Source organism: Callithrix jacchus, chromosome 1 (genome assembly GCF_049354715.1).
Source record: "Callithrix jacchus isolate 240 chromosome 1, calJac240_pri, whole genome shotgun sequence".
Taxonomy (NCBI): Eukaryota; Metazoa; Chordata; class Mammalia; order Primates; family Cebidae; genus Callithrix; species Callithrix jacchus.
In genome coordinates this window covers 184,176,748-184,198,314 of record NC_133502.1, presented here as the reverse complement: position 1 = coordinate 184,198,314, position 21,567 = coordinate 184,176,748, and the positions used below count along the sequence as shown (strand labels likewise).

At 58.1% G+C, this 21,567-nt stretch overlaps 4 protein-coding genes across 8 annotated transcripts in view; 2 read left to right on the top strand and 2 right to left on the bottom strand.

Annotated features, from left to right (window-relative positions):
* The window catches only part of OBP2A (odorant binding protein 2A), a 194,255-nt gene that overhangs the window by 46,229 nt on the left and 126,459 nt on the right, over window positions 1–21,567 (bottom strand). The gene's annotated exons all lie outside the window — the stretch shown is intronic.
* On the top strand, window positions 2,250–8,348 carry SOHLH1 (spermatogenesis and oogenesis specific basic helix-loop-helix 1). Of its 3 annotated transcripts, none has more exons than XM_009005325.5 (8): window positions 2,250–2,346; window positions 2,624–2,758; window positions 3,246–3,405; window positions 4,150–4,232; window positions 4,916–5,181; window positions 6,464–6,677; window positions 7,295–7,368; window positions 7,942–8,348. In XM_009005325.5, exons 1-8 carry the CDS (start codon window positions 2,282–2,284, stop codon window positions 8,157–8,159), a joined length of 1,215 nt encoding a protein of 404 aa, XP_009003573.2. In that variant the 5' UTR covers window positions 2,250–2,281; the 3' UTR covers window positions 8,160–8,348. The 3 variants fall into 3 exon arrangements, with proteins under 3 accessions (XP_009003573.2, XP_035118358.1, XP_035118385.1); XM_035262467.3 differs by having other exon boundaries at window positions 4,129–4,232; XM_035262494.3 differs by lacking the exon at window positions 7,295–7,368 and having other exon boundaries at window positions 4,129–4,232; window positions 7,942–8,130.
* Window positions 11,196–15,447, bottom strand: LCN9 (lipocalin 9). 3 transcript variants are annotated; one of them, XM_078350836.1, is made up of 6 exons: window positions 15,068–15,447; window positions 13,760–13,896; window positions 13,292–13,365; window positions 12,712–12,822; window positions 12,340–12,441; window positions 11,196–12,234 (listed from the first exon to the last, which is right to left on the bottom strand). In XM_078350836.1, the coding sequence occupies exons 2-6, from the start codon at window positions 13,867–13,869 to the stop codon at window positions 12,212–12,214; spliced, it is 420 nt and encodes a 139-aa protein (XP_078206962.1). In that variant the 5' UTR covers window positions 13,870–13,896; window positions 15,068–15,447; the 3' UTR covers window positions 11,196–12,211. The 3 variants fall into 3 exon arrangements, with proteins under 3 accessions (XP_078206962.1, XP_078206958.1, XP_054093886.2); XM_054237911.2 differs by lacking the exons at window positions 11,196–12,234; window positions 15,068–15,447 and adding an exon at window positions 14,415–14,522 and having other exon boundaries at window positions 12,349–12,404; XM_078350832.1 differs by lacking the exon at window positions 15,068–15,447 and having other exon boundaries at window positions 13,292–13,887.
* The window catches only part of GLT6D1 (glycosyltransferase 6 domain containing 1), a 34,130-nt gene continuing 27,521 nt past the window's right edge, over window positions 14,959–21,567 (top strand). Inside the window, 1 exon segment of the mRNA XM_078350827.1 lies at window positions 14,959–15,963. The gene's annotated coding sequence lies outside the window, so the exon portion shown is untranslated.

Sequence of the window (21,567 nt, the reverse complement as noted above, 5' to 3'; positions counted from 1 at the left end):
GACGGGGTTCGTTAACGGCTTGAAAATCCCCAGAGCAGTGCGGCCGTCAGGCGCCACAACCTTGGGAGGGCTCCGTGGTAGGCGGGGGCACAGGGGGCTCAGGGTCCTTTGCGGGCAGCAAATGCACACGCGCGGCTCTGACCTCTGACCGTTAGCTTCCACCCACCAAGCCCGGGACCGTCAGCACCTCCTCACGTGCTGCTCTGCCCTGGTCGACACCCCCCCGTCCCGCCCCGCACAGGCTGCGGCTTCCATCGGTGGGCACCACACCTTGGGCCAGGCTGGGGAGGGGGTGACTGCATCCCGCCCTGTGCTCTCAGCCGCACGGGCGCACACAGCGCCTTTAGACGGGTGACAAGGGGCCCCAACTTCAGATGCTGTAGCCCAACGACCAGGAAGGAGAGGGGCCCCCTGCGGGCCCCCTTTCCGCGCACGTGCTCACGTTATGGCACATGCGTCACCCTGGCTCAATCGGCCTCTGGGGAGCTGCGATTTCTGTCCTCAGAGCTTTGTTGGTCTGCAGCGCGGACCAGGCCCCTCACTAAGCCAGGACTGTGGCCACAAGGGGCAGGGGGAGGCCAGGTCCCTTTGGAGAGCGCATGGCGCGGACTTCACCGTCCCTGACCTCCCAGTGTATCTCCGGAGGGTCCTTCCCTGTTTTTCCAGGAGGCAGCAAGGCGAACACGGATGGTTTGGGGTGGGAGGGGACACTCCGGGAGGTCCCCGGAAGAGGTTCAGCCTGTGCCGCCAGGGCCAGAGTGGCCTTTCTGCCAATGCCCTCCTGCCTGGCACACCGCCACTGAGAGGACGCGCCTCCTGCGTCTGTGATTAATTAGCAGTAATTACACGTGTTCTCAGCAGCAGGAGAGTCGAAGGTTCGATCACATTCAAGGGCTTTATGGAAACAAAAACTTGGCCCCACTCTACCACTGAGGAGCCCCAGATCGCCAGCCCGTCTACCTTCCCCAATCAGGAGCAGACCCCGGAGCGGGCCCAACTCCCCGAGGGCTTTTGCCTCCTCTCCAGCCCGACCCCCATCCATATCTGACCTGCAGCGGTGGCCCGGCTGAGTAGGGATGGACAGACCCCCTTAAGTCATCCGTAACCTGCCTCCACTCGGGCCCTGGTGCTGCTCCCAACACCCTTCACCCAAACTTGGCCCCAAATCCAGGATGCCAGCCTGAGGCCCAGACCCTGCCTTCTCTACAGGACACTGGCGCACCCCAGGCAGACGCCCCCTCTGTGGTGGCACCTGCCCACGCTCCATCTTGCCGCCCCTCTCAGGAGCAGAGGCCCTGCGGCCCACCCACCTCTTCCAGCTACCGACAGCCAGGGACGTCCTCCGAACTGCAGGCCAGCCTCACAGCCCACCCTCGTCCCCTCTGCTTCCCTGAGGAGTCCCCACCTTTGTGAAAGAGGAAAGGAGATGTCTCCATCTCCCCCTTCTCTCCACCGTCCCCCGCAAGCATTTATCGGGTGACTCAAGCTCAGCGAAGGGCGGCTCCCTGAGTTCACTGGGGAGGTGAGCAGAGACCCAGTGGCGGAGCTTTCTTAACTTGGAGGGATCCCGCAACCCCCCAGAAACCTGCCGAGAGTGTGAGGGGGTGGAGCTGGGGCTGCCTGGGCAGGGCCCGGGGAAAGGGACAGACGGCACTGAGCGTGCCCGCCAGAGCTGAGCTGGAGGAAGGGCGCATGCCACAGTGTCCTGGGGTGGGGACAGGATGCCCCTGGCTCTGGGAGACCCAGCAGGGTGGATAGTGACAATACTCTGAGGCACAGCACCCCGCAAGGGGACTAGACCTGGGGGGCAGGCGGGTATCCCTACCCTTCCCAGTCCCTGGGTCCCATAGGCCTGGGCTGAACAGCTCAGGTCAGCCCACCCACTCCCACCAGGCGCTGGGCTCCTAAGGGCACAGCCCGTGTCTCCAAAGTGCCAGGGGCACCCGAGATCCCGGGGAAGGTGAGGACGGAGGCAGGGCTACCTAGGCTGGGGCCCCTTCCCCCCGCGTTCCACGGGGCTTGGTGTGGGTGGACCTTCCGAGTTGTTTTCCAGCACCTTCTGTGCAGGAACACGGGTCACGTGGGCCTGGGGCTGGATACGAGGGGAGGGCCAGAGCGCAGGCACTGAGGCGTGGGGGTGGAGCGTGAGTGGGAGAGTGGGGGCGGGCTGGGTGGAAAGCACGTGGCAGGTGGGCAGAGCACACGTGAGGGGGCGGGGCTAGGGGCGGGACTGGCGGGCGGAAGGAGCCGTGCACTGGGGTCTCTCTGTAGCTGCAAGGTCATGGCGTCCTGGTGCTCCGAGCCTGACCCGGAGGTCTCTGGAGTCCCCACTGTTGGGGGATGCAAGTGAGGAATTAGGCTGGGGGCCAAGGGTGTGGGGGCTCAAGGCCTGTACCCAGGGGTGCTTCAGCAAGTCTGCAGTCTCCACTCCTCCTGGCCCCAGTGGGGCTAAACCCTGGACCCTGGGGGAGGGGAAGCGGTGCAGAGAGAGCTGGGCCGTGTCCCTGCGTGACCCAGGTCTTGGCCTCCACCCGCACCCCAAAGACACCCACTGCGGCATTTGGGGCTCCTGGTGGCGTTTTCTGGGGTTCTCAGAGCCCGGTGCTCTTGGCTCTCTCGGCAGCGGCTCCTCCCTATCTGGTGCCCTCTCTTGCTGCGAGGACTTGGCCCAGGGCTCTCGCCCGCCCAAGGCTCCTCTGGTGACTGTGGGTCCTAGCCCCTTCCTCCCGCGGAACGTGATCAGCGAGAGGGAGCGCAGGTGAGTGGCCGGTGCCTCCCTGGGTCGGGGCGCTGTAAACGGGTGGAGTGGGTGAGATTAGTTTTGTGACTGCCACCGGATGTCAGGCAGCTGGGAGGGGCTCGCGGCGTGTGCCCAGTGGAAGGATGGGCTGCACGTCTCCAAGTCATCCAGAAAAGCCGTGCTGGGGGACATTCTGCAGCCCTGCCTTGCTCTGGAGGCTGTGCCCCCGTGACCCCCCTGTCCTCTCCAAAGCAGCCATGGCTTGGGCCTGGGCTGGACGGCCTGTCGCTGGGGCCCAGGGGTCTGACCGGCTCAGGCTATGCTCTGATGTGGATCTGGGGGCTTCAGACCACGGGGGCGACCTCTCCGTGGTCCTGTCTCGGGGGCCCAGTGGTCTCCTCTGCCTGACGAGCCCCCAGGGTGTCTCTGGTAGGTTCTAGCGCTTGCTGTCTATTCTGCTGGAGGCTGGAGGGCCCAGAGCTATTTGTTTCTTGACCGGAAGCAGGAAGCGGATCTCCTTGAGCTGTGAGCGTCTGCGAGCCCTGCTGCCCCAGTTTGATGGCCGGCGGGAGGACATGGCCTCGGTCCTGGAGATGTCTGTGCAGTTCCTTCGGCTCGTCAGCACCCTGGGGCCTGGCCAGGAGAGGCACGCTGTGAGTTGTAAGGTCAGTCCTCTGGTGTCCTGGTGACCGGACATCTGACATGGTCAGTCCTCTGGTGTCCTGGTGACCGGACATCTCACCACCCTGCAGGCCGCACGTCCCCTGCGGTCCCCGGCTCCCTTGGCCTCCACGGCAAGGGCAGGGCATGTTTTCAGCAGGGTACTTCCTCATTTGTTCAGGCCCTGCCTGTTAACACTCTCTCTCTGGAAGGGAGCAGGCTTTCCAGCCTTCATGTGCCTGAGTCCTGTTCATTGCTGGGCTGCCCTGATGCTCTGTGCCAGTTCTGGGGAGAGTCGGGGTCCTCTGATCTCCCTGGCTGAGCACCCCATAGATCATTTCTCTGCACATCCCCAAGAGAGGCTACTGTGTCCTCTCCAAAGCCCTGGGGGCTCTGGCTGACCCCGGGAGTGCCAGGGCTGAGGACCCACTTGGGGAATGAAGCTGTCTTGATATCTGTAAGATGAGGGTCCCAGCGTTTGTGGTGAGGCCCCTGGGTATTCATGGCCTAATTCAGGGATGGTGGGGTCTCTCAGAGGTGGGACCTCAGCCTCATTGTCAGCCTGCACCCTCACCCCCAGTCCCAAGCAGGGACTGAGCTCACAGCGACCCTCCAGGCCCCAGGGTGCCAGTCTGGCCACACCCCGCTCTCTCATGTGCTTCCCAGTGGACTATCTCTGTTCTTGGCTTACAACTTTGTTTAAATTTCGGCTTCTTGCTTCCTCTAAGGAGATGTGGCCCTCATTGCAGGAGAATGTTCTACAGTTGACGCTGTCGAGTCAGATTCCAGCAGGTGTGCCAGACACTGGGGCAGGAGCATCTGGTGGGGCTCGGTGAGTGTCTCCTGGGGCCAGCTCTGCAGGGCTGGGTGACCCTGTGAGCAGCAGACCCAAAGCCCCCTGGCACGTCCTCGGGTGGGTGCAGCCTGGGGCCTGGCGTGGCCTCCGCAGCTGGTGGCCTGCCCTGGGACCTGCCGACTCAGGCAGTCAGGTGGGTGAGCTCCGGGAAGGGGAGTGTGGTCAGTGGCCTCGGGGGCCTGGGCTGGCATGGAGGTGGGAGGTGCCTGGGCGGAGTCTCTTCTGCTCCTGCATGCAGGCACTTTGCACATGGTCAGTGAGGTGTCGCACCCTCCCTGTGGGCAGCTTCAGGAATGGAGTTTTCTGAGGTCAAGATGATTTGGTTCTTTTCAGAATGACAGCTTCCCAGGCTAAGAGACTATCTGCAACTTGTATTTAAATGTAGCCATTTTACCCCAAAGTGGGCTGGGGCATGGGGCTGGTGGCTAATTAGCTGTGGAAGGGTCTAGAACCAGGAGAGTTGGGCAGAGAGAAATTGGGGAGGCAGCTGTGGAGCTTGGCTGGCTCAGGGCCCCGAGGCAGAAGCTGTCTCAGTGGTAGGTGGTACCTTGGGTGTTCTGGGGACAGGTCCAACCCTCTGCTTTTGGGGTGGGTAGGTGGGAGAAGCCTTCCAAGGGGGCTTGGGGGCAGACCCAGGATCATCATGTTGCTCTTTTTAGAACCCCAGATTCGAAGGTGCTTCTGGAAAACCCTCGGCCCCGGGATCTGGCATCAGCCCGTCATGCGGGCCCAGAGCCCCTCCCCCACATCCTTGCATCCTCCCAGGATCTGGCATCAGCTCGTCCTGTGGGCCCAGAGCCCCTCCCCCACATCCTTGCATCCTCCAGGCAGTGGGACCCCCCGAGCTGCCTGGCCCTGGGCACGGATGAGCGTGAGGCACTGTCGGGGCTGTGCCATGTGCAGGGTGGGCCGCCCTCTTTCCCAGGTGAGTCCTGGGTATGCATCTGGGGTGCCCTGGGCCTGGGGAGCTGGGCCAGACTGTGTGTTACCCCCGAGAACAACTGGACTGTTTTCAAAAGGGGGATTTGAAGTTCCCCCAGGGACTTCTGTTAGTGAGAAACCCACCTGTTGTTGAAGGCTGGCCTCGAAGGGCCCTGGTTTTTGTGTGAAGGAGGAATGCGGTCTCCAGAGGGAGTAGGTGTGGCTTGAGGGAGAGTCCTAGCCAGAGTCCTCCTCTGGGCTGTTCCCTCCGTCCTGTCTCCTGACCTCCCTGTGCTCTAGGGAAGGGAAGGACTAAGCGGGTCCATTTCCTCACCTGCCTCTGAGCCCCAAGGATGGGGCCTCCCACAGCTCCTCTTCCCGGGTTCCTGGGTCTTCAGGAAGCATGGGGACGTAGAGGGACTGGGCCCTGTCCTGGTCACTCCCTGGGTCCCTGGGTCTGGGGGAAGCCTGGGGACCTAGAGGGACTCAGCCTGTCCTGGCCGCTCTGTCCAGCTTTGCAGCCCTGCTTCCTTCCTCCCATCTGGCTGGCGTGTGTGCTGGATGCGGCCCGCTGTTTCCCTGCGGTGCTCCATCTGCCCCTCCGCCTATGCTGCTCGCCCGAGGTGGGAGCAGTAATTGGGGTGAGCCAGGGGCCTTCGGCCTCCCAGCTGTTCCGTCTGCCACACAGGGCCTTTGTCCCTGATGCCACCCACAGCTGAGCTCTGGTCCCTCTGCGGGTGGCCCCGCAGGGTGCCTCTCATGACCAAGCTCCCCTCGGTCCCCGCTGTGCTTGTGCCTGGAAGTCGCCAGGTGCCATGAGGGGCAGGGCTGTGCCTTTTGGCTGTCTGTTAGTGTGGCTGTGGCCAGGAGTAGTCATGCAGTTGGCAGGGCTGGGGGCAGAGCTGGGGTCATCAGGGCACTCTGGAAACCCACCAGCCAGGCATGCGGGCCCGGAACAGGTCTGAGGGCAGAGCTCAAGGTCCAGGAGGTGGCACTGAGAGGGTCCCCTGATCCAAGCCCCTTGCAGCTGGCCAAGCCAGCACCTCCTCTAGGAAGCCCTCAGACCCCAGGTATTGGGCACTCCCCCTTGGGCGTTCGTCTCTTCCCATTTACCTGTCTGCGACCTGCTTCTCAGCTTCCTCCTGCATGTCCCTGCTGCAGGGTGCCGGCAGCAGGGTGGGTGCTCGGTCAGCATGAGTGGACCCAGCCTGTGAGTCATGAGGTCTTCATGGGAGGCCTGTGAGGCCTGCAGGGAAGACTGACCCCCATTTTGACTTCTCTTCCAGAACCTTCCAGCCCAGTGCCATGGCCCCCAGGCCTGAGTCTTCCTAAGGCTGAGAGGCCACCCTTGCCCTGGCCTCCGTTCTTGCAGCAGCTGACCTCGCCCGTGTCGAGCAGTGAGGCCTCTGGCTGGTTGGGCCAGGCTGGATCCCTGGCTGTGGAGGCTGCATCTCTGGGGGAGCCAGCTGATGAGGCCCCCATGCCTGTGCAGGAGGCCGGGTGAGTGCCCAGGTGGTGTACACGCTTGTGTGTGCATGAGTGAGCCGTGTGTGTGTGTGTATGTGTGTGTGTGAGCCTGCCCTGCCATGCCAGCCTCCTCCCAGCCCTGCCTGGGTCCCCTTTCTCAGCGTCGGGAAGCTTCCATACCTGCTTCCTCTGTGGTTGTGCGGGGGAGGCCAAGGCCCAGGCGGAAGCCCAGGGCAGGACCAGCCAGCGTGGCTGTGGGGCTTTCTAATGTGTGTTTCTGGAAACAGGTTTGTCATCCTAATTGTCATTTGTTTTGGCTGATAGTAAAATGAGTTTGTATTTCCTGAGCGCACACCAGCTGGGGTGTGGGAGAGGGGAGGGAGGGGACAAGACGAGCGGGCCTACGGCTAGTGAGGAACGGGCAGAGATGCTCCACAGGACAGATGAGGGGCCAGGAGAGTTGCTGACCCATGTCCTCGGCGGCCATGGCTTCTGCACTTCTCCCCACTGCACAGGGCTGAGCCTGCTAGGAGCAGGGCCCAGAGCTTGGCATTGGAAGCTGCCTTTGCAAGACTTAGGGCCCAGGTGTTACCCTGAGCTCAAGGCCTGGGCTCACCTGTGGCCACTGAGGGAGGGCTCCTCACCTCCAGGTGTGTGCTGGGGTCTGATGTGGAGGATGGGACGTCCTTCCTGCTGACCGCTGCTGGTCCCAGCTCGTGGCAGGGTGAGTGGGGCCCTGGGTCCAGGGCTAGATCTCCTGCATCAGCACCTGCCGTGAGCTGGGGAGTTGGGACTCAGGCCCAGCGTGTGTGATGCGGGGTCCCAGGGTCTGAGTGTGAGCCCACATCTTCTCTTCTGTTGGGACTTAGCTGTTGGGCCTCATCCGGCATTGAGTGTCATGGGTAACCTGTGAGAGTGTGAGTGAGCGTGATGTGTGTGAGCTGGCACGTGAGCTGGCAGTGTGTCGAGCCCCGTATTTCTCCGTAGACCCGATGTCTGCGAGGTCCCTGGCCCAGCCGTGCTGGCGGGCAAAGGCACGCAGCGCTGTGATGTGACATGTGTCCACTCCGTGTACAATTTCGCGTTGAGGTGTCCCTTCCTGGTTCTGGCCCAACAGATGTCCTGGGTCTGGGGCCACCAAGTGTGAGCTCACCCACCTCATAGCCTCCACACTGCAGGGCAGGGCAGGGCAGGGCAGCTGGGCTGAGGTGGGAGCCCTGCTCTTGTGACCCTACCTGCCTGCCTCTGGTCCCTACGGCACCTGCCTGCCCTGCTCATGTGTCCTGTTTGCCTCCAGGGTCCCGGAAGGGCAGAGGAGGCAGTGGCCCTGTGTGGGCCCCAGCTGAGAGCAGCCCACTGGATGAGGGAGAGCCAGGCTTCCTAGGGGACCCTGAGCCTGGCTCCCAGGAGCTCCAGCACAGCCCTCTGGAGCCGTGGGGCTTGGATGTGAGCTCTGCGGGCCTGGCCCTGAAGGACGAGGTGGACAGCCTCTTCCCCAACTTCTTTGCCTGCTAGCAGCTGGGCTGTGCAGACGCGGCGGCGGGGCCGGCGGACCTGGAGCGGCGTGTGTCCCTGCTGCATGCTGGAGCACTGTATTTTGGGTTTGGGTTGCAGCTGCACCCTAATTTGAGCGAGGCTTGCAGGCTGTGACGAGAGGATACTGAATATTAAAGAGGGAAAGCAGCTTTCCTGGAGGAAGCAAAACCCGCGTGGCTTGTGTGTGATTAGTCCGATTCATTGGGCAGATTTCGCCACCTCCGTTCAGTGTGCAGGCAGCTGCTGGGGATTTTGTTCTGCGAAGTTCCTCAGCACTGTGAAATCCTGGAATAACCCAGCCCTGGTGCCCTGGGGTCATGGTGCTCTGGGTCCTGCTCTCCGGAGGCAATGTAGCCTCACGGTCTCAGTGTCTGGAAGCGGCTCTGTGAGCTGCCTTTCCTGCTCTGTGCCGCTGAGAGCTGCAGGGAGCGCTTGGGGAGAAGCCTGCTGTCCTCTCCTGGCCCAGGGGGCTCCAAGGGAAGGGCTGGTCCCACTTCTGCCACTGGTCACCTCTCCCTCACTGTCATGGGGAATGGGGGACCTGGGCAGAGGTCACCTGCCCTCAGTGTCTGGTTCTGCTGCCAGCCCTATACTGTGAGATCTGGAAGGGGCTGTGTTACTTTGATCGACGAGCTGAGCTCTGTATGGTGCTTGGTGCCCACCTGTTTTTCAGCCACAGCACAGGTGGCACTGGTCTCCAGCCCCGGATGCTGAGGGACTCACCCTGCTATCCCCATGTGGAGACACTGGCTCCAGGCCCCCTGTGATTGTTGGTATGTGTGCATGTGTGTGCAGTGGCAGCATGCATGTGTGCACTGTATTGGTATGTATGTGCATGTGTGTGCTGTTGCTGTGCATTTGTGTGTATTTGTGTACTTGTGTGTGCATGTATCTGCTGTTTGGTGTGTGCATACATGTGTTTGTACACCAATGTATTGGTGCGTGTGCCTGCGTGCACTGTGTTGGTGTATGTGTTTGAGTCGTGTTGGTGTGCATACATGTGTGTGCACCCCATGTGCTGGTGTGTGTGCATATGATCACAGTATGCATGTGTGTGTGCTCTCGTGTATTGGCATGGGTGATGTTCACACTGTTGGTGTACACACATGTACATCTCAAGTACGGGCCAGTGCCATCTCAAAATGGGGGGATGTTGCCGGCTTCTCAGGTCCTGCTCAGTAACCCCATGTGTTTTCCCGCATACCCTGTGCCCTTTGCCTCTAGGAACTGGGGTAGAGAAAATGAGCTTGTCCCCTGATTCCATGCTCAGCCTAGCAAGGAGGCAACTGAGCATGCACTGTGGGTGGCGGGTGGCTGGTGCTGCCCTGGGGCTGAGGCCGGCACCCAGCCCTGCTGCTGTGAGCTCTGGTCTACAAGGTGGGAGGGGGCCTCAGGGCAGAATTAGCACTGGCCTCTCCTTGGAGCAGAGGGATAGGCCTCACCTTGCCAGCTCCCCTGGGCCCCCCTCCACAGCTGGGCTCCAAAGTCAGAGGCCTCACTGTGGACAGGTGCTGGCAGGCGAGGGACAGGGCCCCATCTCAGGGCAGACAAGCCTCACCTCCTGCCTGGAGCCCATGTTCAGAATGACCCTGAGGCCCAGTCTGGCTTGTAAGGGGAGAGAACGGTGATTGATCAGCAGTGTGTGTCCCGGGAATGGGAGGTGGAGGGGCTTGGAGCTGCGGGGGTTCACCCTGCCCCAGCTTCTGGGGTCCTGTGGTGTCTCATGTCATGGGGCTGTGGACAGTCCTCTTCTCTCAGTCCTTTTGCTGCATGCTGGGAGGGTTGGGGCTTCAGGTACTTCCCCAGGCTGGCCATGCCAGGATCTAGCCCTGTTCCTTTGGGCAGTAATGGTGGCAACCCAGGGGACCTGGAGGGTGAGGTGTCCGGGCCGTCACGAAGCCATCTTGTCTCCCCAGGTGGCTGCCAGCGTCTGCGGGGAGCTTGGCTATGGTTGCTCCTGGGGCTAAAGGAGCTGCTGGGGGGGGAGGAGCCATTCCTTGAGCACGTGTGTCTCCCACCCCCATCTCCCCATACCTCCCGGCTCCCGGGGCTGTCATCGGACCAATTTACAGCTCTTATTGGCCGTGAGGCGGCCCAGTTCAGAAGTGGGTCTGGAAAACCAGGGGCAGCTGCTCTCCTGGCAGTTCAGGCTGGCGAGGGTGGGCTTGTTTGTGGCAGCCGGGTGGGGGTCTGCAGCTAAGTTCCCGCTCCCCGCCTCATCACTGAGACAACAAATCTCTCAGCAGAGCGATTTTTTTACTTCCTGGAATGCAGGAAGGGTACTCTCACTAGCCATCTTGCCCCAAGGCCAGCTTTCCACACCAACAGGCCCGCCAAGTGGGCAGCGTCTCGTGTGTTCCCACTGCAGCCCAGCAGGCTGGGCCCAGATCCAAACGGGCTGGAAACTGCTGTCTGTGGGAATGCCAGGTGCCTCCCACCCCTCCCATCCCAATGGAGCTGCTCCTTCCCCAAGCCTGGCACCCTTACAGCAGGCTCTAAAGCTCTGCCCAGCCTCGCCCTACAGCCTGGAGCTTCCGATGGAGGTGGGGTAGGGGGTGGCATCAGGGCCCTCATCCTGAGGTGGCTCCACTTGGCTCCTTTACAAGCAGGCACTGGCTCTGGGGACAGGTTCTTCCTCAGCACCCGGGACGGTGACCTGCGGATGACCCCCTTGCAGAGCTTACACAGATGCTGCCCAGTGCATGCCCTCAGTGCAAATGTTTCTGGGTCTTAGGCTGAAAAATGTTCTCCCCTGGGTAGGGGCAGGGCCAGGGCTCCTCAGACAGAGCCGCATATTTGCTGAACGTGCAGGGTCTCGTGTCCATCGCTGGGATCACAGTGCAGGACATTGCACCGTCAGCGGGGCCCCTCCTGCTGCCCCTTTCCGGCCACTAGTTCCCATTTATGACCTTCAGAAATCACCCACTCTTGTCCCCTCTGCAGTTTTGTGATTTCGAGAGCACCTTTTCATTTTCACATCTAACAGATGCTTTCAACCCACAAAATCACCACAGCTTGGCTGGTACCTCCCTTTTATTCACCAAAACATGGAGGGGGCCTCGGGCACCTGCCTCACCTGTGACCCTGTTGATCATCCTCCCCCAAAGGCAGTGGCTGAGCTCGGAAGGGGCAGGGAGGGGAGGAAAGGGAAGGGATAGGGCCTTGGTTGCTGTCACTTGCATCTTGAGGCCACCACACACCACAGGTGCACCTGCTCCTTTAACCTCAGGGACCCTCATGCAGAAATGCAGAGGTGTCTTTAGGGCCGTATCTCTGGGAGGCTCAGGCTTTGGGAAGGGAAGGGGGCCCTGGGGGTTTTTGCTGGGCCAGGACCATTCCTGAGAAGGGAGGGGCAGCTCGGAGGAGGAGCCTTGGTGGTCTGAGTGGTGTCCCTAAAAGGACACGCTCGTCTCCTAGTGGCTGGGGCCTGTGGAGGGCGTCTGATGGGAGAGGGTCTTTGCAGGTGTGATGCTAAGGATCTTGACAGGAGATGATTCTTATTGAAGACGGGCCTAAATCCAATGACGGGTGTCCTTAGAAGAGACAGAAGAGGAGATGCAGATGGGGGACAGAGCCTGGAGTGACACTGCCACAAACCAGGGATGCCTGGAGCCCCCACAGCTGGAAGAGGCAGGAAGGACCCTCCCTGGCACCTGTGGAGGGAGCACAGCCTCGGATTGCAGACCTCGGGCTCCAGGCTGTGAGAAAGTAAATCCTGGTTGTCTGAGTCACCTGCTCTTGGTGACCGCAGCCCCTGGAGACTCCCACAGGCCTCATCGCACTTTCTGCTCAGACCCTACCACCCTGGAAGGCCCCATCCCTGCCTCAACTCCAGTGATGCTTTTCACAGCACCTTTCACCAAGCACCTTGTGTTCTGTTCCCAGACCAGGGGAGAGGTGGGCACTGGTGGTCCTCCTGGGCTGGGACCCCCAGCCTCTGACATTGGCCCCAAGCTCTCCCCGTCCAGCTCCCTCCCTGACCTGAGCCACAGCTCACACATTGTCCTCCCGGGCCTCCTGGGTGGGCTCCTCTAGCGCTTGGAGTAGCAGTGATCTGGGAGGACAGAGAAGGCTCTCAGTGCAGGGACAGGGGCAGGTAGGAACACCCCATCCCCACCCCATCCTGCCTCCCTCTTGGTCCGGGAGCCACGGGGCTGACCTTCATTGGTCAAGTCGACAATATTTTGTGGGCCGAGTCCGTACTTTCTGCAGGTTTCTTCAAATCTGCTCAGGAAGGAGGGTTCCAGCTGTGGGACGCGTGCTGGGAACAGAGTTGGCTCTGTGTGAAGGGCGGGCCTGGCCGGGGGTGCTCAGGCAGTGCTGAGGCTGGGCAGGGGGTTATGCCCTGACCAGAGGGGCTTTGTGCTGAGTGAGATGGGAGGTGAAAGACTGCAGCACCCAGCACCCTAACAGTGTGTCTGGTTAGGAATGGCAAATGGGAACCACCTCTCCAAAGCCCGGGGCCACGGTGAGACCCTCCACCAGGGTTGGGCCAGATTCCGAGGGGGTTGGAGGGTGTCAGTGGAAGTACCGTAGAGTGCCAGCACGTTGGTCTCGCTCCCATTCCTGAAGTTATGGAGGTGGAAGGTGATGAACAGATTGTAATCAGTCTCTGAGACTGCCACTGTGTTCTCGCCCTCATCTGCGTGGAGACACGGCTCAGCATGACCTGGCTGTTGCCATGACCCCACCACCCTCAGGGTCCTGTGACAGGTGTGCTGTGTAGCCTCCAGTGAGGATGTCAGGTCAAGTGACCTTTTGAGGGGGGAGGGGAGGAGCTCACAGTGCTTGCCCAGTGGAGACCCCACGCTTGCCCAGGGTGTGGGCAGCAGTGGCACAGCCCCCTCCCTCCTTGTCATTGGGTTGCAGAGCCTGGTGGCCCCTCAGTGGGCTTGTTTTCCAGAGCCCAGCTTGAAATGCCTGCCTCCCTGCTTCCCCTGGGCCAGGAGCCCCCATAGGGTTGGTGCCAGGATGGGTCCTTTCAGTGCAGGGTCAAGCTCTCGGGGACTTACATACAATCCCCAAAGTTAGTGGCTGCCAGAATGTGGCCCAGGCCCTGGAGAAAGGGGACTCCCAGCTGTCAGACCAGGGGGAGTCTGGCTTCCACTCACAGTTGATGGAGTATTCCCCATTCTTCTCTGTCTTCTTGCAGACCACTGCCACAGCCACGCACTCCCCCTGCACCCTGGAAGCCAGCCAAGATGATGCTGGGAGTGGAGCTCCAGCCCCCTGGACATGCAATGGCAGAGCCAACCCTCCTCCAGGGCACAGGCTCCCCACCCCAATGCCCGGGGTGCCATTCCACAGTCGGGCCCTGCTGCAGCCCCCACCCCTGACACCCTCATTGCCTCTAACCTCACCGCAGCTTCGGAAGGGGGGCGACTTCATCTCCATGTTCTGGGGAATAACACAGCACTAGGCTGACCAAGTCCCTGCTCCCACCTCGCCCTGCCCCGGGGTCTCAGGCTCTCCCAGGAGCTCCAGCTAGTGAGTGTGCAAGCATGTGTGTGCAAGAGAGTGTGCATCGGGGTGGTGGGGCATGGATCTTTCTGATGCCAGCCGAGATGGGCAACACGCACATGCATTGGAAATCAAATCTGAGGCTGCCGTTCTTCAAGTGTTCAATATTCCGGACGAAGACCCTTAGGTCCCCATCGTCTTTAATCCGACTTGGGTCATCTGAGGCCATGAAAATAGAATACCAGACCCCTGAAACCTGAAGACAAAGGGCTCCAGTGGGTGGGGGCCGCAGGTCCCCTTAGTGCCCACAGTCCTCCCTCCCAGGGCCCTGCCCCTGAGCATCTAGCTCCCTGCCAGAGCCCCTCCACCCTTTCAGGGCCCTCTCTGCCTCCCAGTTCTGCCCTCTGTCCTCTCAACGCCCCCCTCCCTGTTCTCCCCCAGACTCCCTTTCTTTCCCCCCTCTACTCCTGGGAACCCCTCTGTCCTCGTAGGGGCCCCATCTCCCTGCTGGTTCCCACTCTGCTCCCCAGGTTTCCCCTCTGCCCTCCCAGGGCCCCCTCTGACCTCTCAGGGCCCCAGTCACTCTCCCAGGCCTCCCCCACCTTACCCTCCTGGAGCAACTCCTGCCCTCCCAGGCTGCTGTCACAGCTTGGGGAGGAGAGGTGGGCTCCCCTTGGAACAGCCACCCTGATCACCGGTCAGAGGCCCTGGGCTGGGGGAGGACAGGTGCCTTGAGGCCTGGTCCCTCCCCCACAGACCCCAATGCAGACCCACCCTGGCCATGTTGTAGTTCCTCTGCACAACCCTGTAGGGGTTGAACTCCTGGGCCGAGATGAGGCTCAGCCCCAGGCTCAGCAGTAGCAGAGCCATCCTTGCCGCACCTCGGCCCTGGGCCTCTGCCCTGTTTATATCCTGCTGCCCTATGAATTTCAGCCCCTCGGGGTGGCCCACTCCCGGCGCATCCACACACATCCTGTGCCCACTTGGCATACAGCCAAAGGCCCTGAGGCCACCGCCCTCCTCAGCGATGGGAAGGAGGTCATCCCACTCCCTATGGGAGCTTCCTGGGCCTGTGGGCAAAGGGACCTGCTGTCCCTTCGCTGGAGGCACACACTGTGTCTCAAAGGCAGGGGACAGCCTCTCAGCCTGCAAGAAGACCCATGGTGGCTGCGTCTGTGGAGCTCACAGTGTCCCTGTTCCCCTCCCACCCCCTCCTGCTCCTTCCCCAGCACAGCGTCTGGCGCCGGAGCGTACAGAGAGTCACAGTGTTCCCAGACCCAGCCCAGAGCCAGGCAGCTGCTTCTGTCAGCCCAGTGACGAAATGCAGATGAGCTGGGAAAGAAGAGAGTCTGCTTCTGCAAACGGCACTGGGAGAGGGCAGAAAACAGCACCAGACCGACTCACACAGTTTTCCAGAGCTTACTTACCTTTGAAGCTGTGTGTCTACAAGTAAGTGTGCATTCCCCTGAGACATAAGTAATGAACTACTCATCTGTGACTAAGGCCTGAAGACCTTCCTCTGGAGCCTTGGTGCATCTCTTAACCTAGAGGCCCCGGTGCTGCTGCGATCACCCGCATCTTGTCTCCTGCTAAATCGTGGAGGTTTGGGGCATTCCTTCCTGTAGACTCCAATCAAACTTGTTTGTGGAGGTTTGGAGAGTCCCTTTAAACCCCCCAAAAACTTGTTTAATCCTAAGTGGGTCCTGTTAAGAATTTCTTCGTTATCTTGCCACACCTGAAGGCCCGGTAGAGGCCTGGGCCGCCCTCTGTGTGGGCTTTTGCTACATCCCAGCCTTTGTAGAAGGGCGCTGGCTCTCTCAGCATTTCATGTTTAATGCTGCCGCTCGGCCAGTGCTGAATGGTTGTCATGGAGGCCTGGCCTGCCACTACCCCACTGTGGGACTGCAGGATTTCTACCGTGCTGGTGTATTGGTTTGTAATGAGACTCGCAGGGGGATGGAGCACAGTACTGTTGTTTCTGCTGCTTCCTGCTGCTAGGAGGCCATTGTTACGGGGCACCGAACGCCGTGCGGGAGTGAAGGAGGTATGTTTGTTCCCAGTGGCCGTTCCGTTTCAGGGACCTAGAGGCAGCGTCTGCTGAAATAGGGGAGTGCGAACTGGAGCTGCTTTGGAACAATCTGCAGCAGCGATACGTTGCGCCACATCACGTGACGCCCAGGCTACGAGGGCGCCCTGCCACTAGGAAGGGCCTCCGCTATGCCACGATGCCATCTGGTCACTGGGTGGTAACCTAGGGCTGGAGGTCACCTGCGTCTGTTGATGCACATCCTTTAATGCCGGAGAAAGACTCCAGAATCGACAGGTACGTACACGCAACATTCGGGTTTGATGACGGCGCAGTCCCCCCATTGGGAAAAGCAGCAAAGGAGAAAGGTAAATTGGTTATGAGTAACACATAAACAAGAAACCACTAACTGGGGAAGGTGACAGGAGGCCTCCGAGGAGGACGGCCTCTCCATGCCTCATGTTCCCGTGCAGAGTGACCTCGGCTCTGTTACTATAAACGTTGTGCTCAAGGACGTAAAACCCCTTCCTGGCACTGTGACATAGCCAGACTTGTAGGCTCCTTGTAAGACCCAAGTTCCATCAGCTGCACATAGACAATAAGCTAAAGACAACCACATGTTCTTGTTTTGTGAAACAAACCACCACTATTAACAATCCTTAGGATGACACATCAGTTCCGGCTCACTGGTTCACTTCCAGCTCACTGATTCATCCGCCATCACTCCACCCCTACCCTATAGACCAAAGCAACTGTAACCAACAAATAGTGTGGATGATCAGAGCTCGGGGCCTTCACTGTCTCCTCCAGTAATGAGTGATGGCCCCCTGGTCCCACTTTCTCTCTTAATCTTTTTCTCACTCCTTTGTTGCCACTGAACTTGGGGTACCCACAGGTGTGATGTGGGGCTGGTTCCCTACACGGCCCCCCCGACCCCTGGGCCGCTGTTAAAATGTCTAGGGCCATTTGACTTTGTAAGATAGTTTTCCACCTGTGGTACATTTCAGTGTCCACACAGGAAACACTGTGGAGTCTCTTGCTCAAGGCTGGCTGTGTAAACTTAGCCAGTGCCTCTCTGCGCCATGACCATTTCTCAGCCTCTTGAGGGCATAAAGATTGTGGCCAGATGACTGTACCTGTGAAAGACTGACCTGGTCCATCTGTGGGAGATTGGCTAGAATTTAGATGGCTTTTACCCAGGGCCCCTGGGGCCACAGGAAGCCTAGAGTACAGCGTCTCAGTGTGCCTGAGAGCAGCCATGGCCATAAAATGGTGTCACAAGCCACTGGGTTCTGTTAGGGGCATAGCAACATAGGCCGGGTAGTTGGGACCAGTTGGTGGCAAACACCTCTCTTTGTTCCAGCACTTTGAGAGGCCAAGGTGGGCAGATCACTTCAGGCCAGGAGTTTGAGACCAGCCTGGCCAACACGGTGAAACCCCATCTCTACTAAAAAAATACAAAAATTATCTAGGCATAGTGGCAGGCACCTGTAATTTGAGCTACACTGAGGCTGAGGCAAGATAATCACTTGAACCTGGGAGGTGGAGGCTGCAGTGAGAAGAGATGGCACCACTTACTCTAGCCTGGGTGATAGAGACTCTATCTCAAAAAAAAAACCAAAAACCAAATCTTTTTGTTGTAGCACTGTGTGTGTGCACACGTGTGTGTGCGCATGTGTGTGTGTGTGCGTGCACACGTATCCGTGTGTGTGCATGCGTGCGTGTCCGTGTGTGTGTGTGCAGAATCCATCCAATGATGGATGGTTACATTAGGCCAGTGGTTAAGGCAGTGTTTCTGTAGCTCCCAGCATAAGGGAGCTACTGGGTTTAAATGTCCGGTGGGGGCAGTGAGCCAAATAAATTCATTCCAGATGTGAAGAAAGCTGTTTTTATATGGGACATTCTGTGGTGTAATAGCCTGGACGTCCACCCTCGGACTCAGATGGGCAGAGCTAACGGTGTTCTGTCATCACTGTGTACTCAGCAGGGGCGGAGCTAATGCTCTTCCATCATCCCTGTGTACTCAGCAGGGGTGGTGCTAACGCTGTTCCATCATCCCTGTGTACTCAACAGGGGCGGAGCTAATGCTGTTCCATCATCCCTGTGTACTCAGCAGGGGCGGAGCTAATGCTGTTCTGTCATCACTTGTTTTGATTGCTGAAAATGGCTTTTTGTGGCCTGGGTCTTTTAAAGTCTTGTTGTATAGACCACTGTGAGATGTAAAACAAAAACATCTACATCAAGTCTATTTTGGATGGGTGGCCCCCACCAAGGCAACCTGGAGGTGCTAGAAGAGGGTGACAGGAGACCACAGACCCCGTGGGGGGCTTGCCGCAGGTTATCGGCGTAGTCCTGTGCTCAGTGGAAGGAACGATGAGAGGTAAGAGCAGGAACAGTGAGAGGCGTGCAAGACAGAACACTGGGAGAGAAAGGCTTAGCGCTTTCTGAATAGAAACTTCAGGCCTTCCAGGGGTCTGCCTCTCAGCTGGGACCAGAGACACGTCTGCTGGTGCCCAGCTGGCAGGAATCTTTTCAGGCGCATGTGATGGACCCAAGGCTTGGTGCCTGCCAGCTTCAGTGCTGCGCCCATGGTCAGTAGTGCGTTGCAGGGCCCTTCCGTTTCTCCCACAGCGGTTTCCTTCCATTCTCTTGGCAGCACTGATGGCCAGGTAGGAGTGAGTGGCGGGAGTCTGTGGAGTTCACAGCATCCCTGTTGGAAGTAAACTTATGCAAAATGTTAGGAGTCTGTCCTATAACTCTTAATAGCCAACTCCCAATCTGGGGGTACTTATGTGGCCTGAGGCAGATTAGCTGCAGAGGGGCTGGCTTTAATCCCACTCACCGGGAGCAGTGCCATGCTGAGTACCTGAGTCTCTTGACATAACTTGGCAATGAACGTTTTCAGGGTGTGGTTCCTTCTCTGTTTGTCTGGGAGATTGAGGTCTCCATGCTGACTACTGTGTCCACTTCATTTCTGATGCTTTGTTCATTCATTGAGTTATCATTTTGGGTGACGTCAGGGAGCCTGTATCTTGGAATGCTTTCCTTCAGCAAAACTTTGCCTCGGTTGCTCATTGGGAGTGACGTGGGCATGATCCTTCCCAGCCAGAGAAAGTGCCCACTAGAACTAGGAGGTATTCGTGTCCCCAGGGCTGGTGGCATCTGTGCCAGGTCTATGTGCTGGTTTTCTAGTGGGCTCCTTCCTCTTTCTTGTTACCCGGGCTGCCCTGGGCTGTGATTATCAGGCTCATTCCAGGCACATGGACCACAATGTTGAATGATATTCTCCAAGTGGGCCTCTAGTCCTTTCCCCTCCAAATAATTTTGTACAAAGGCCAGTGAAGCATCTGTCTCAAGGTGGGGATTGTCGTGAATGTACTTTGACAGCAGGTGGACCAGACATGCTGCCATCCAGACTAGGCCTGCACTGTTTCCTCTCCACGCCTCCACCCTTCCTCATTTACTTTGAATCCCTTATCTTCCATCGCTTTTTCGTCTCTGGAAGTGTTCTGGGGCTTGATGACTGTGAAATCTATTTGAGGAATTAAGGGCACCTGGATTTTAATGTTAGCACTGACAAATGCCTGGTGGTGCGGTCTACAAAAGCATTGCCCCTTGCCACTTTGGAATTACTGTGTGGATGGCTCGGGCAATGCATTACGGCCATTTCCTGTTGGTCCTTTATTGCCTCTAATAATACTTTTTTGAGAAAGAGTCTCCCTCTGATGCCCAAGCTGAAGCGTAGTGGCACCATCTTGGCTCACTGCAATCCCTGCTCCCTAGTTCAAGCGATTCTCCTGCCTCCCAAGTAGCTGGGATTACAGGTGCCCGTCAACATGCCTGGCTAATTTTTTTATTTTTGGTAGAGGCAGGGTTTCACCATGTTGGCCAGGCTGGTCTCGAACTTCTGACCTCAGGTGATCATCCTGCCTCAGCCTCTCAAAGTGCTGGGATTATAGGTGTGAGTCACCACGCCCGGCCCTCCTCTAACACTTCTGACACTTGCTTATCATGTTTAACTTTGGTGTTATCCACCCTTAGCTGCCCTGTTTCCCTCCAGATGGCTCCATGTGTGTGACCTACCACAAATGCCTACTTGGAATCAGTGTATACGTTGGTGTTCTTATCTTGGGACAGCTGTAAGGGTGATTCACTCCACCTTCTGCGTCAAATTTCCTGCCAGCAAAGTCCCTGCCTCCATTACCTCTGAGGGGGCACCACAGCATACACGGTGCTTCTCTTCCCATTGGGGACCAAGCTATTTCCGTCTACAAACAAGGTCCAATCTGTGCCAGGAGGGCTACGTCCTTTAGGTCCGGGGGTCCGGGTTCCAGAGAACACTTGCTCTATGACCTCTAGACAATGCTGTAGGATTTCTTCAGCTCCTTGGTAAGAGGGAACAGGGAAGCAGAGTTTGGAGTTCCAGTGGTTTGCAGCTTTACTTTGGAGTTGTCTAAAAGTATGGCTTGATGTCTACCCAACTGACCTGCTATCAGCCAGTATCCTCTTTTTTGCTCCAGTAACACATGATGGGGCACATGTATTGTGACTGGCTGCCCCAAGGTCAGCTTCTTGGCTCCCCTGAGTAGCAGGCAAGCAGTGACGACTGCTCTAGGGCAGGGGGGGGGCGGCCATTGGTCACCATGTCCAGCTGCTTTGAAATGCATGCCATGGGTTGTCACACTTTGCCTCACCTTTGCATTAGAACTTCAAGGGCACATCAAGTTGGAAGGGCTGACAAGATTCGGAAGCCCTTAGGCGGGGGTGGAGATGAACTTACTCGTCAGTTGCTTGAGTGATTGGTGCCTTGCTTCCCACTCAAGGATCCTGGTCAGCCCTGTTCAACAGTTCACATAAGGGCTTTATCATTAATCCATAATTAGGGATCCAAATCCGACAAAATCCTGCCGTACCTACGAAGCCGCTTAGCCGTTTTCTCCTGGCTGGCTCACCAAATATCCAGACAGAACCAGGGGCTGGGCTGCTAATTCTCACGGCTTGATAATGAGATGCAGATGAACTGGGAAAGAGAGTTTGCTTCTGTAAACGGGCACAGGGAGAAAGCTGGGAAGAGAGCACCAGACTGGCTCAAAATCACAAGGTTTCCAGAGCTTATAAACCTTCACAGCTGTATGTCTACGTGTAATTGTGCATTCATCTAAGGACGTAAATGATGAACTTCTCATCTATAACTAAGGCCTGAGTCCTGAAGACCTTCCTCTGGAGCCTCAGTACTTTTACTTAATCTGAGGGGCCCAGGTGCTGGGGTGATTCTCCTTATCTTGTCTCCTGCTAAATCATGGAGGTTTGAGGAGCTCCTTTAGACCGGATAAAACTTGTTTAATCCTAAATGGGTCCTGATAAGAATTCCTTCATTATCTTGTCATGCCTGAAGGCCCAGAAAAGGCCTGGGCCACACTCTTGGTGGGCTTTCGCTACATTCACCTTTGTAGGAGGGCACTGACTCTCTCAGCTTTTAATTAATTAATTAATCAATAATTTTTTTTTAAAGACAAAGTCTCACTCTGTCACCCAGGCTAGAGTGGAGTGGTACAATCAGCTCACTGTAACTTCTGCCTCCCAGGTTCAAGCAATTATCCTGCCTCAGCCTCCTGAGTAGCTGGAATTACAGGCATGCACAACCATACCTGGCTAATTTTTATATTTTTAGTAGAGATGGGGTTTTGCCACGTTGGTCAGGATGGTCTTGAACTCCTGACCTCATGTAATCTGCCTGCTTCAGCCTCCCAAATTCCTTGGGTTATAGGTGTGAGCCACCACACCCAGCCAGTTTTTAATATTTAACCACTCCGTCAGTGCTGAAACAGTTGTGATGGGGGCCTGCCCGTTCAGCTGTTAGTGAGACCTGGCCTGCCACAATGGTGTGGAGCCACTCCTGCC